Genomic DNA, 14,510 nt, shown 5'->3' on the forward strand with positions numbered 1-14,510 from the left:
GCCATGAGCTTGGAAAATTTAGAACGAAATTCTACCATCAGGGCTGGGGTTGTGGCTCAGTGGTAGAGTTCTCCCCTAGCACACATGAGGCACTGGGTTCACACCTCAGCACCATATTAAATAAAGATAGTGTGTCCACCTACAACTAAAAAATTTTAAAAATATTAGCCTTAATGAAGGCACTAAGATTGTAGTAACAAGTTAGAACCCATTTACTTTGCACTGTCTTCAGACTGTTGCCCTAATCCTAAGGCAGTGAGAGAGTGTCCTAAATTGAAGCATTTGTACAATGCCTACGTGACTACATGGTTACTGAAATGTGACCACATGGGGCAGGACCCTTCCATTTTTCTCACAGAATATTTGCAGTCAGTCTCTAAAATTAATTTGCATGAGCCAAATAACCAGAATTTACTTTTTGTATACATTGGTGCCATAATTAGAACATTAGGGAATATAGAAAATTAGAAGTGAATGCCAATGACTAATACGGGACTGGATTTTTCTCATAAAGGTCATTAGATACTAATTGTTTTTCCTTAAAAAAATTCTAATTAAAGGGAATCAGATGAAATTAAGCTACTTTCTAAAATGACACAATATAATCCAGATTTGGATCTAACATTTTGCCATCAACTGATGTTTAGATGAAGGACTTCCTCTCTGAAGGAGTCCACACCATATTCAGGGGTAAATATATCATTACAGAAGAAATGCTACTGATAAAAGTATTTTTCCATTTTGGACAAATATGTAAATTACACCTTTGTTTATAGAAAAAATGCTTGTAATAGTCACTGTTAATATTCAGGTGTGGATAAAATTTGTGGAAATAAATACTTTTGAATAAAAGTGGTGTGCCAATCTAAACAAAATTTAAAACAGCTACACATTGGCTAAAAAGTGTTTAATGTTAAACTTCATTCTGGGGCCTATACACAAACATGTATCAGTATCATTTAAACCAGGGGTTAGCACACAGTGGTCCAAAAGTCGGGGGTGTTGGAGAATTTTCCCTCTAACATAACAGGGCTTACTGAGAAGCTACTTTAAAGCTATAAAATTCAAGGCACGTTGGGAGTGGGAAGACTTAGATCAATGAAACAGAATAAAGAGCCTGGAGATGGAACTGATTACATGTGTAACACAGCATGTGGTAGAGATTAAAAATGAGAAAATGTTTACAAAATATTGAAGAATTTGTAAGTGAAAAATTAACAAAATGGGGGAAATCATCTGGATGGGTAAAGACTCCATACCACCAACATGTTACCAATTGTCCCCTGAATCTCAGTGTCTAGCTCAGTGGTTGTGTGCTCAGCACCACAAGACCCTGGGTTTTATCATGGGGATGGGGTGGTAATATCCACAATGTACTGTTTACTGAAAAGTTGCCTCTGAACCCAACTTCCAATTTAAGGATGGATTCCCCTTCCTTTCTGGTGTCTGACCAGATAGTTGCACTTCAGGAAAGACTTCACCTCAGACTTGTCTAGGCCTGTCTTTAACACCTCATCAGGAAAGCTATGAAGAGAGAAATTTCACATCCAGGAACTGGTCTGATACTGGAATTAGGCCATGTTGTTCTTTTGCACATGAACAATTTTACAAAGTACCAATATCAGATGTTTTTGATTCTGATCAGGTGAGACAAAACCAGAATTTTTGTGTAAGTACAAAAACAAGATTGCTGTATGTAAACCATGCAACACCAAGATACCAAATATCCCCTCATCAGCTACTCTGAGGAACTGCAACTTCACCGGGTGTGGCTTTAGCCTAACTCTAATCTCCCCTCCACCCTAGTGCTAGAGATCAAATCCAGGACACTGAACAGAGGTAGAAAAATTGGCCAGTGTAATAGGATAGAGGTCCCAACCACAAAGACATCCAAAAATCTCTTTTCTGGTTGATTTTGTAGTAGGGGGGATCTTATTTCTAAATAAGGTTATAGTCACATAAGAATATTTCTCTCAACAGATAGACTGCATGTACAATAGTGGTCCCACAAGATTATATCACCCAGTCATGGCCATCTTAGTTTGTGTAAATACACTGTATTGTTCACACAATAATGAAGATTCAGGCCATGTCCCCATTAATAAGTGAAGCATGACTGTATGTCAAGATGCCCCCTACTTCTTGACAGCACCCAATCTAGAGAGAAATGCTTCTTTGGACCCTCCTCAAATCACCTAGCTAAAGGTCAAATCCTAACACCCTGTTACTGAGACACTACCCCACCAGTTCCCTAAGTCATATTCCTGGTGTGCTGCCTACCATGTTGCATTGGGCATTAAACCCAACTTATTCAACAATAGGTTTGTTTCTGGAGGTGTTTGGCTTGAGGGAATCAACAGTGTTGTCTTCTTCCACCAACATTACTATTTTACAGAGTAAATTTAAGCCCAAGGATTTGTTGTAAAGTTATATTGTTAAATAAAATTCTAACTAAGGCTCTTTACCTATATAGACACTGAAAATAACTTTCAAACAAACAGAAGAGAATATCAAGTATCTTTCAGCACAAGTCTGAGACAGTCTCAAGGCCACTGGAACTTACCAAGACATAGGGCAAACTTAAAATGAGGGAATTCAGCAATTCAGTGTCTATTATTTTCTGTCTACATTTCTTCTCCTTTACCTTGTTTGCAAATTGAACTTTTTGAAGAGTGGTCATTTGTCGCAAGGACAAAACCCACATTCAATGGATAAAGAAAATGTGGTATATATACACAGCCATAAAGAATGAAATCATGTCATTTGCCAGTAAATGGATGGAATAAGACTATCATGCTAAGTTAAATAAGCCAATCCCCAAAAATCCAAAGGCCGAATGGTCTTTCTGATATGAAGATGCTAATACACAAAAAGCAATAGCTGGGGTGGGTGAGGGTGGGATAGAAGTTCATTGGATTAGAAAAAGGGGGATGAAGGGAAGCAAGGGAGTGGGAATAGGAGAGACAGTAGAATGGATCAAACATACCTTTCCTATGTGCATATATGAATACACAGCCAGTGCAATTCCACATCACATACAACCATAAGAATGGGAAGTTACACTCCATGTATGTATAGTATGTCAGAATACACTCTACTGTCATGTATATCTAAAAAGAACAAAAAAACCATAAGCTAATATTTGCCTTTTAATGAACAAGAATTGAAGACCTCATCACAGCAATTAGATCAGCAGTGAGCATGTACGTAATTTTCACAATGTCACTCTTTCACATTCATATGCTCATTTAAAAAAAATTGTCCTCACTCCTGCTGACTTCATCAACTTTCCAGTTTCCATTACCGAAACTTCTAAAACCATTGCTGCTTAAGCAGCCATATACCTTGAGTATTATAGGTAGACAGAAATACAGAAAGAAATACTATGCATTTTTTAAAACACTAAAGCTAAATTTGTAAGAGTAGAACAATAATTTTACATTTCATGACAAGTTTCACCTTTAGACCAAAAAGTTACAGCTAATTTTTACATACACAGTGTTGTATAGACTGCACCTACCTAAAGTTATGTAAACATGAAAAAAACTAAATACATTACAGAATAACTCATTTCAAATCATTCTATAGCTTACTTGAAGGACATATTTCCTCCCAGCTTTTATTTTGAAGTAAAAACCTACAGAAAACTTATAAAAATGGAACAATTAACATATACTCTCCATTAGATTCCCCAATCAGTAATTTTGCATACTTGCATTCTCTTTCTTTACTAGTTTCCTTATATACATTTTTTAGTCTTTTGAGAATGAGTTGCAGATATCAAATTCTTCACTTCTAAATATTTGTTTATCTGCTAAAAACAAAAGACAGTCTCCTGCATTTTAACAAAATTATCATAATCATAATTTTCATAATCAGGAAATTTAAAGTCAGTACTACTATCTCTGGATGATTTATATTTGTTTTCCTAATTGTCTTCATCCCATCCTTTAGAGCTTTTAAAGCCAGATTCCAATTAATATCACACATTAAATTGTCACATTTCTAGTCTCCTTTAATCAAATACCATTCCCACTCTTTTCTGTTTTTCACCACATTGACATTTTTGAAGAATTCAGGTCAGTTGTTTTGCAGAATGTCCCTCAATTTGGATTCGTCTTATGATGAGATTCAGGTCATGGGGGAAGGGGGTCTTACATAAGGGTGGTATGTTCTCTATTTAGCAAGAGGATGTCAGTTTGCCCATTATTGATGATGCCAAGCTTATCATTTGGTTAAAGTGATATCCACAAAATTTCCACATTGTGACAGCTCCTCTTCTGAAAGGAATTGTGTGAATATCCTTATATATGTTGATATATGTTAACCTTTAATGTTTTTAAGATCTACTCATTAGTAACATTTGTAGTCAGAGAAAACAGTACAATTTGTAAGTACCTGCTGATGGGGATTTGCAGAATGAATGGGAAATTGTGGTATTTATCCTTTCCTAAATATGTGGAAGGCAAACTGAATAAAGGAATGTGTACAAGAATGTATCTTTTGTGAATATATAACTTGTGATTCGTAAGTATGGATGCAAAGAAATTTTGTCTTTGAAATGAATACCCAACTCTAAAAGCAGGTAAGTGTTCCTGAGGGGAAGTATAGTAGTGTACTTAAAAAAAAAAAAAAAAAGCTGGCTTGATGACCTTTTCAGTTTTCTGTAGGTTGGAAAGTTTTCATCATTAAAAAAAAAATGGATTAAAAAAAACAAAGAGCCAATAAGAGGGCCACCAAAACGTTTGAAGCACGATTCTAGGGCAAGCAATCGCTGACGACCTGTGGCCACGCAATCCAACCAAGCCCAGGCTCTAAGGCGCTCACAGCCTTTCCTCTGCCAAGGCCACCTCCTGCTCGCCCGGCCTCAGTCTGTTCTCAGAACACACTCCATCACCTGGTTCCCAGAACTCAGATTGCGCAGTGGTCTTGTCATCATCGGCCAGGGCTCACAGTTACAGCGGCAGAGGCCTCCCTAAACCTCCCTCCAGCCTAGCCTCGCCCGCTGACCTTCATCCTTCATTTCCCTGCGCCGGGTCCCCTGGCCCCTCTTCACCAGCAACCTTTGCATAATCCTCTCAGGCTCTAGGCAAGCAGAGCTGCCCGTAATGGAGCCTGATCATATAAGGAAAATACTGAGGGCTCAGCCCGGGGCCGCATCGGAGACCCAGGGGCGCCCCGCCCCACTACACTCACTAAACTCACTTTCCCAAATTCCCGGTGCCACTTCTCCTAGCCCCAACCCAGCCGTGCGAGGAGCTCAGCGACCTAGGCCTCTGCCCCGCGGTCTGCGCAGGCGCAGATCCAACCAATCCCGCTGCGCCGCCGGAAGCCCCGCCCACCGAGCTTCTAGCCCTGCCCCCCAGCCCTCTGTAGGCCTGGTTGCGGGCCCTAGGCAACTTGGCACCTGTCGTGTGTTTTTTCTTAAGTATTTGCTAGCGGGTATCCAGGGAACACGGGGTTGTAGGCCAAGGACAGGATGAATGGGATGTCAAAGGACGTTCTGTCGATGTGGAAATACAGCAAGAAAGTCTGTAAAAACGATAATATGAGGAAAAAGCCCTCCCCCGGGCACGCGTGGTCTTCTCCCCAGGAAACGTGGCACCTTTGGTTCCCACGGGCGGGCGGGTGCGCGCCGGCGGCTGGATAACCTTGGCGTGCGGAGGGCGGGCCTGGGGGCTCCGGGCCCCGGGGAAGTAGGCGAAAGGTCGGGGGCGGGGCCTCGCGGGCCCAAGTGGGAGTCGGCCCCGGATCCCTGGGCTCCCCTGCACCAGAAACATCCGCCGCCGGAACGACTTGCAGCCATGGCCCTGCTCCGAGGTGAGCGCGGCCCCCTTCTCTCCTTGCCCCTCGGGTTCTGTTCCCTACTAGGCGGGCTTCCGCTTCTGGGCTCGGTGGACCGTCAGGGGTGGTCGGGTGAAGTTCCTTCAGTCTTTCCTGTCCTGTGAGGGGACTTGAGATTGCCTTAACGAGAAAACGCTTGTAAGGCACAAGCGACTACTTTTTCGGTGCAATTTCCAGGGGACTGAGTGGAGGCCAAGGTTGACTTGTTTCTGATTTTGGAGGTCACTCCTTCACCTAGTAGTGACTTTCGGGTTCGAGCTCAACTACTGGGAAAAAATGAGGTGTCCCGAAAGCTCAAGGGGGCCTGGAGTAGAGCGGGGGCTATAGGCTCCCTGCTGCCTGGTCCTGGTCTCGCGTAATGCGAACTTGATGTTGCCAGGGAACTTCCCCTCCGCTGGCCTGCTAAACTAAAAGCGCTTGGTGGTGGTCTGTTTGAAGATCTGGCTTACTCCCTTTTCCATTCTTTTAGTTTGAGTGACTACAGGAAAGTGCAGGCATCCAGTATGTAACTTTTTACCCCTTAATTATGTAAAATCCTTTTTTACATGATTACACAATCTGGAATTTTAAAGATGTGTCCTGTTAAAGAACATTCAGGTAGAAAATGGATTAAGGACTTGAGATCCTTGACAGAATATAAGAACCTGGCTTTTGGGTGTTCTAGGGACCAGTATGATCTGTGAAGAAGGTGTGGTTTGGTTTTTGTAAATTCAGTAGAATACAATACAGGATTTGAAGGAGAGAGTGACAGCATCTGATTTTTATTCCACCCATTTCCCCACAACTGTAGGGCTGCTTCTGTTAGCATAAGGAGATCACTTTAGGATCAATTGCAGAGGTCCAGGCAACAAGTATCGATGACTTTGTATGGGGACCATGGAATTGGAGGAAAGAAAGAGGGGTGATTTGGTAGAAAGTGGTGATAGATTGGCTCAGGGCACTAAATGAGAAGTCAATGTCAAGAATGACTCTGATGATACCACTTGTGGACTTTGTAAAATAGGGAGGAATAGATTTGGAAAGGAAGACTGTGAATTCAGCTTTAGGCAAAGAAGTTTTTGATGCCTGTGAAACTCCCAGGTGGAAATTCCCAAATAGGGGAATCTGGAAATCAGAATAGCCAAAATAACACATGAACAAAGCAGATGAAAAGTAGGTTTTCTGAAGCAAAAATGCAGTGTATCAAGTTCCCTACAATGCATATTTCATTTTATCAGTGCCCTTCTCAACTCTGAACTTACTACACTTACTTAAGCAACATGTATTTTTTTTTCCTTTTTTATTACCTTTTTTCGTTTTTATTTTAATTTGTTATATATGACAGCAGAATGCATTACAATTCATATTACACATATAGAGCACAATTTTTCATATCTCTGGTTGTACACTAAGTAGAGTCACACCATTCACAACTTCATCTACTGAAGATGCCCTTCAGTAGATGAATGGATAAAGAAAATATGGTATATATACACAATGGAATATTATTCAGCATTAAAAGAGAATAAAATCACGGCATTTGCAGGTAAATGGATGAAGCTGGAGAATATAATTCTAAGTGAAGTTAGCCAATCCCCGCCCCCCCCCAAAAAAAAAAACAAATGCAGAATGTTTTCTCTTGATTTAAAAATGCTGATTCATAATGTGGTGGGGGAGAGGGCATGGGAGGATTAGATGAACTCCAGATAGGGGAAAGGGGAGCAATATTTTTTTTTAGACTCATTCTGAAAAACCAATTTATTTAAAAGCTGCCTTATAATAAATGTGCTTTCCTTTTTTATTTTTTATTTTTATTTTTTTGGTGCTGGAGATTGAACCTATGGCTTTGTGCATACAAGGCAAGCACTCCACCAATTGAGCTATATCCCCAGCCCATGGCTTTCCTTTTAAAAAAGAAAGTTTTTATTGGTTTCTCATTTTACTATTTCATTAGTTCTTATTACCCCCTTTTTTTTTTTTATAACAGACCCCTTTGAAATTTTGACAGAAACAATGAACCCAATAAAATATTATACATCAGCACCTGTATTAAGGAAATATGTTAGACATAGTGGTCATTTTTTTTTCCATTTTTTTAAATTTTACAGAGAAGGACACTAATGTCCCAAAAGGTAAAGTGGCTTATCTCTAACAACACAGGTAGTTATTGACTTCATTAAGAGCACAGAACTTGAACTTCTAGTAGTGACTATTACAGGCTATAATACATCAAAGACAAGGCTCACCTCTCAAGTTGCATACCAAGTGCTTGCAGGACCAGTGGTAAGAAGAGCACATGCCTGATTATTGTAAGAAAAAGGATACCTTTGAATGGGAGCATAATTAATACTGGTAAAGACTATCAATAACTGATCTGATTTTAGTCAACAAGAAGAACCAATCCCTCTTCCATCCCAATTTTTATTAGCACCTACCCAGTGTTTGGCAGAAGGTTTTCACCCAGCAAATTCTACTTTTGCTCATAAGCTTTATTGGGTAGTTCATGTCGCCCCTCAAGGCAAACAGGCAGGGCTATTAAGTTACTTTAACTTCTGAAACAGAAATGGATGCCTCAGCAGTTTTCTTAATTTGTTCTAATTGTGGTCTTGAATTAGTAACGAAAGAAGTCTAATGAAATGAGTAAATATTTACCTATGATCTTCATGGAAAGATGGGCAGAGTTCTTGCTTTGCTCTTCATCCTTTTCCTGTGCTGTCAAATCAGCACACCTAGACAGGCCCTTTCTTGGAGTTTTTGACTCACTACTCTTCACCGTCTCTTCACTGTTCTTTAAGTTTGGAAATCTAGTATCTGAATTTTCAGAGCCTTTAAAACCAAGAAAAGAAGATGCAAGATTTTAGGTTGGCATTAAAGATTGCTATATTTAAACTTTTTTTTTAATTAAAAAATTTTAATTAATTTATTTTTAATATATATATATAACAACGGAATGCATTACAATTCTTATTACATATACAGAGCTCAATTTTTCATATCTCTGGTTGTATACATAGTATACTCATACTAATTCATGTCTTCATACATGTACTTTGGATAATAATGATCATCACTTTCAGCCATTATTAATTACCCATGCCCCCTCCCTTCCCCTCCCACCCCTCTGCCCTATCTAGAGTTCATCTATTCCGCCCATGCTCCCTCTCCCTATCCCACTATGAATCAGCTTCCTTATATCAAAGAAAACATTCGGCATTTTGTTTTGTGGGATTAGCTAACTTCGCTTAGCATTATCTTCTCTAACTCCATCATTTATCTGCAAATGCCATGATTCTGTTCTCTTTTATTGCTGAGTAATATTCCATTGTGTATATATGCCACATTTTTTTTTATCCATTCATCTATTGAAGGGCATCTAGGTTGGTTCCACAATTTAGCTGTTGTGAATTGTGCTGCTATAAACTTTGATGTGGCTGTGTCCCTGTGATATGCTTTTTTAAAGTCCTTTGGGTATAGACCGAGGAGAGGGATAGCTGGGTCAAATGGTGGTTCCAGTCTTAGTTTTCTAAGAAATCTCCATACTGCTTTCCATATTGGCTGCACCAATTTGCAGTTCTACCAGTAGTATATGAGTGTACCTTTTTCCCCACATCCTCACCAACACTTACTGTGTGTCTTCATAATAGCTGCCATTCTGACTGGAGTGAGATGAAATCTTAAAGTGGTTTTGATTTGCATTTCTCTAATTGCTAGTGATGATGAACATTTTTTCATGTGTTTGTTGATTGATTGTACATCATCTTCTGAGAAGTGTAAACCTTTTTGTTTTTTTTTTAACTGTAGATTGACACAATACCTTTATTTTATTTATTTGTTTTATGTGGTGCTAAGGATCGAACCCAGTGCCTCACATATATGGGCAAGTGCTCTGCCACTGGGCTACAACCCTAGCCCCTGTTTAAACTTTTTGATAACCCCATAACCTTAGCATCAGGTCAAATAAATATTGACCAGGTTTTAAAATGCCTTATGAAATAACAAGGGAAAATCTTTAAATTGTCTTTGTTTTTGTGTCTGTACATCTGAAATTATCTTTAAAAATATATTTAAAGGTTTATAATAAATATTATAAGTACTTATAATAAATATAGTTAAAGGTTTAAAAGGAAATACTATTTTTATTGATTTTCTTCTTTCAAAATAATTGTATTTAGTTAAGCCCTCACTCAAGCTAACCTTATAGTCTGGGAGCATCAAGTAAGGAGCAGTGCTATGGTAAGAAGGAAGTTCTTGTTATATTTTCTGCCCATACTTTTTCTTTTATAGTGTCATATATTTTGCTGCTAACACTGCCCCTCACAAATGCTTTCTTTGATTATGAAGTATGGGGGAGAAACTTGTGAAAGGAACTTTGCAGAGAAACATTAAATTAACTTCCATTGTTTCTGAGAAGTTATCACTGGTCATTCAGATCATTCCCTGTATGCAAATGTCATTTTTCTGAGTGCTTTTAAGAGTTTTGTTATATTTGAATTTCAGAAGTTTAACAGTGACATTCCAAAGTGGGAGGGGAGATGTGTGTGTGTGTGTGTGTGTGTGTGTGTGTGTGTGTGTGTGTGGTGTGTTTATTCTGTTGGGAGCTTACATCTACACATTCATGTCTTTTATCAAATTTTTACTTATTATTCCTTCACATATTTTTCTACCGATTCACTCTTCACTCCTTCTATGACACCATAACTGCTGTCAGTCCTTAAATTTCTACCCATTTTTTTTTATTTTTAAAAAATTAACAAATGTTTTAAAGCATTTTTTATTAAAAACTTTTATAGAAAAATTGAGCAAAGAGTACAGAGCACTTCCATGTGTCCCTCATCCCATCATAGTTCCTTCCCCATCAATAGCATCTGTCATTAATGGGGTATAATTGTTACAGTTGCTGAACTAATATTGGTACATTGTTACTAATAAAAGTTTACAGTTTAGGGCTGGGGATGTGGCTCAAGAGGAATGTGCTCGCCTGGCATGCGTGGGGTGCTGAGTTCGATCCTCAGCACCACAAAAAATAAAATAAAATAAAGATGTTGTGTCCACCGAAAACTGAAAAATAAATATAAAAAAAAATTCTCTCTCTCTCTCTCTTTAAAAATAAATAATAATATTTTAAAAAGTTTACAGTTTATATCAAGGTTCCCTCTAAGTTTTAACAGATATATAAATGATATGTAATAGCTTTACAGCATCATGCAGAGTAATTTCACTTCCCTAAAAATCCTATGTAGTTTACCTATTCATCCCTGCCTTTGAACCCCTAGCAAGCACTTATCTTTTTATTGTCTCCATAGCTTTGCCTTTTCCAGATATTATACAGTAAGAATCATACACTAGGCTGGTGATATAGCTCAGTTGGTAGAGTGCTTGTATTGCATGCACAAGGCCCTGGGTTCAATCCCCAGCATCACACACACACACACACACACACACACACACACACACACACACAAGAATCATACACTAGTGGCCTTTCCAGATTGACATCCATCTCTTAATAATATGCATTTAAGATTCTTTCTTTTTATAGTTTGATACCTCATTTCTTTTTATCATTGCATAATATTCCATCATGTGTACCCCAGTTTATTCATCTATTGAAGGACATCTTAGTTGCTTCCACGTTTTGACAATTATGAGCAAGCATTTGTGTGTATGTTTTCAAATCATTTGGGTAAATACAAAAAAAAAAAAAAAAACACAATTGCTGAACCATATGGTTAAAGTATGTTTAATTTTGTAAAAAACTACCAAAGTGTCTCCCAAAGTGGCTATACTCCTTTGCATTTCCACCAGCAGTGAATGGATTTCTGTTGCCCCACAACCTTACCAGTGTGTGATATTGTTGGTGTTTTGGATTTTAGCCATTCTAATAGTTGTGTAGTGGTATCTTCATGTTTTAATTGGCAACTCCTAATGACATATGATGTTGAGCAGCTTTTCACATTGCCATCTGCAATCTTTTTTGATGAGATATCTGTTCAGTTCCTTTGCCTATTTTTAAATTGAGTTTGTTTTCTTATTATTGAACTTTAGGAGCTCTTTATATATTGTGGATCCAGTCCCTTGCCATATAGGTGTTTTATAAATATTTTCACCTAGTGTGACTTGTCTGAAATTTCATGCTCTTTTTTTTTTTTTAATTGGTTTTTTTTTTTTTTTAATTGGGTTTCATGCTCTTAACAGTGTCTTTTTTAAAGCAGATTTTTTAAATTTTAATTAAGTCCAACTTAACAAATTTCCTTTCATGGATTATTTTCAATTGTTTTTCTTCCTACACTTCAGATTAGATAATTTCTATTTATCAATATTCAACATCACTGAATCTTGCTTTTTTCATTTCTATTCCATTGTTAAGCTTATTCAGTGAATTTTAAATTTTAGATATTAATTACATAAATTTTAGAATTTGTTTTTGCCATAATTTCTTTGTCTTTGCCAAAATGTCCTATATTTTATTATGAGTTATATTTTTCTTTACAAACTTGAGTATAATTATGATAGCTGTTTAAAATCCTTATCTGCTAATTCTAACACCTGGGTCTTCTTAGGGTTGGTCTCCATTGATTGTCTTTTTTTATTGAAAGCCACATTTTCTGGTTCTTCATATGTGGATTAATTATAATACAAATGAAGCAGATGAAACATTATAGAGTTTGAATTTTTGTTCCTTTGAAACAAAAATTATTATATTGTATTATATTGACTTCTTTTGTCCGAACTTAAATTACAAATTATGTCTTCTCTGTAACAGGCAGCAGTTCAAATGTAAGGTCACTGTTTTTAACCTTGGTGAGATGATTATTGTCTGTCCTCCATGTGCATGGTTAGGAGTTCATCTAGATACTTAGGCAGAATTTATATAAAATTGGGATTCTTTCTCTGTGGTGCTTCTCCTTCCCAGATTCTTGGTCATTTTCCAGCAGCTGTGGTTGCCATGAACTTTGTCATCTGATTTTTCAAGTCATTATGACTATGAGTTCCTGAATTATAGTTATTCCATGCAGCCTGGACTACTAGCCTTCCAGTTATTGCTATAAATAAATTGGACTCCTACTCTGTACTTTTTCCTATCAGCTTTTGTCCATCTCTGCCTATTTGTATTCATTTCTAAGAATTCAGGTAGTTGTTCTTTTATATTGGCTGGAGGCTTTCATTGTTATCTGTGGGAGAGTTGGTGAGATGGGAGCATACTAGACCACGATCAGAAACAGAACTATGGAAATTAGGAAGAAGGCATGCAAAGGGGAACACATAATGAAGAAAATACCAATATAGAAATAGGCAAAGACTTTTAAGGAAAAAGGATTAGATGACATCTACAGAGACTCAGGAAGCCGTAGTATGGCACAGAATAACCCAGCTGCCAGACAAAACACTTCCAATGCACCAAACTAATATTTATGGCCTTTTATGAATACCTAAAAATTTTACCTAGAGAACTGAGTAGATCTTAGATTATGGTTAGACATGTTGTTCTTCACATTCCTTATATTGTAAATTTTTCAGTCAGAATGAGGAGAGACTAAGATTTTTTTAAGCTAGATTTAAGTTTGTTCCATGGAAGGGGGATCATGACCATAAGCTGAAGGATTGTGATTAGATACAAGCAGTGGTGTAATGCTTGAATAGTCTGGATTATAGGTTAGTATCTTAGCACAAACCCACTGTTAAAAGTCTCATAATTTCTTGATAAGATGTGGAAATGTGAACTCATGTTATTTTGGGGAGAATCAATTAGTACCTGCAAAATATCTAATATGAAATCTATCACTCAGGCAGTGCCTCTGTTTGTTAGCTATAACATTTACCTTGTGGAATTGTTGGGAAGAATAGATATGTGTGAAAGTGACAAAATGTCCTTATTAGCTCCATAAGCTCTGAAGAGTATTGCTTAACAGCAATAAACACACAGGTAAAAGGTGACTTATTTTCTCCCATCTTATCCCAAAGGTTAAAAGATAATAGCAAAAGATCATAGTATTTGAAATGTATAATTGCAGTCATCCTGTGACTCCAGAAGCAATGGCATACAATTCAAAGTATCATAAATTCTATCTGTCTTGAAATGTAATAGAACTAGAGTTGGGGAAAGACTTGATAAACCAAGTCAACTCAACATGGGGACAGATCGTTCATTCTGTTGTCCTTTCTGGTCATGATGCTTCAGGTAGTAGAGTGTGCCTTCCTGCTGAAAGTTTTCTAGCAGAAGTTAGAGCCTCTTGTCAGGAATTTACTAGAGGAAGTTCTTATAGGGTGAGTGAGTGCTTGGCCTCTGACAACTTTAAGGTTCTTCCAGTTTGGAGATTATATGATCCTAATACTTAGGCAATATATTCCAGCAGTTAGAGGAAGCATTTCAGTTTTCAAAAAATGTTTCTAGCATTATAAAGCACCTGAGGACCAGAATGTTGTCTTAAATGGAATGAATTTGCATGGTAGCATGCAGTGCATTTCTTGGTACCTACCTGATTGTAGGTATCGATCAAACTAATAACTCATTAAGACTCTGCTCATGAGTATGACTCATTTTGTATTTTATTCTATGAGAGAGACGTTCATTTATTGTTTTAGTCAGCTTTTTATCATCATGATCAAAATACCCAAGAACAACTTGAAGAAAAGTTTATTTGGGACTCACAGTTTTAGAGGCCTCAGACTATATACAGCTGACTTCA

The 14,510-nt window shown here is 37.7% G+C and overlaps 1 protein-coding gene and 2 non-coding genes across 3 annotated transcripts in view; 1 reads left to right on the forward strand and 2 right to left on the reverse strand.

Annotated features, from left to right (window-relative positions):
- Positions 1 to 4,862: 4,862 nt before the first annotated feature.
- On the reverse strand, positions 4,863 to 4,945 carry LOC114103401 (small Cajal body-specific RNA 18). Its single transcript, XR_003584662.1, has one exon. It is a non-coding gene; the product is annotated as a small Cajal body-specific RNA 18 (non-coding RNA).
- Positions 4,946 to 5,030: 85 nt separating this feature from the next.
- On the reverse strand, positions 5,031 to 5,174 carry LOC114103403 (small Cajal body-specific RNA 17). The gene has a single exon (XR_003584664.1). It is a non-coding gene; the product is annotated as a small Cajal body-specific RNA 17 (non-coding RNA).
- A 541-nt stretch (positions 5,175 to 5,715) lies between these two features.
- The window catches only part of Acaa2 (acetyl-CoA acyltransferase 2), a 36,018-nt gene continuing 27,223 nt past the window's right edge, over positions 5,716 to 14,510 (forward strand). The window contains exon 1 of the mRNA XM_027948981.2: positions 5,716 to 5,820. Coding sequence (XP_027804782.1) covers positions 5,805 to 5,820 — 16 coding nt within the window. The 5' untranslated portion in view covers positions 5,716 to 5,804. The remainder of the gene's footprint in view (positions 5,821 to 14,510) is intronic.

The sequence above is a fragment of the Marmota flaviventris genome, chromosome 16 (genome assembly GCF_047511675.1).
Source record: "Marmota flaviventris isolate mMarFla1 chromosome 16, mMarFla1.hap1, whole genome shotgun sequence".
Classification (NCBI taxonomy): Eukaryota; Metazoa; Chordata; class Mammalia; order Rodentia; family Sciuridae; genus Marmota; species Marmota flaviventris.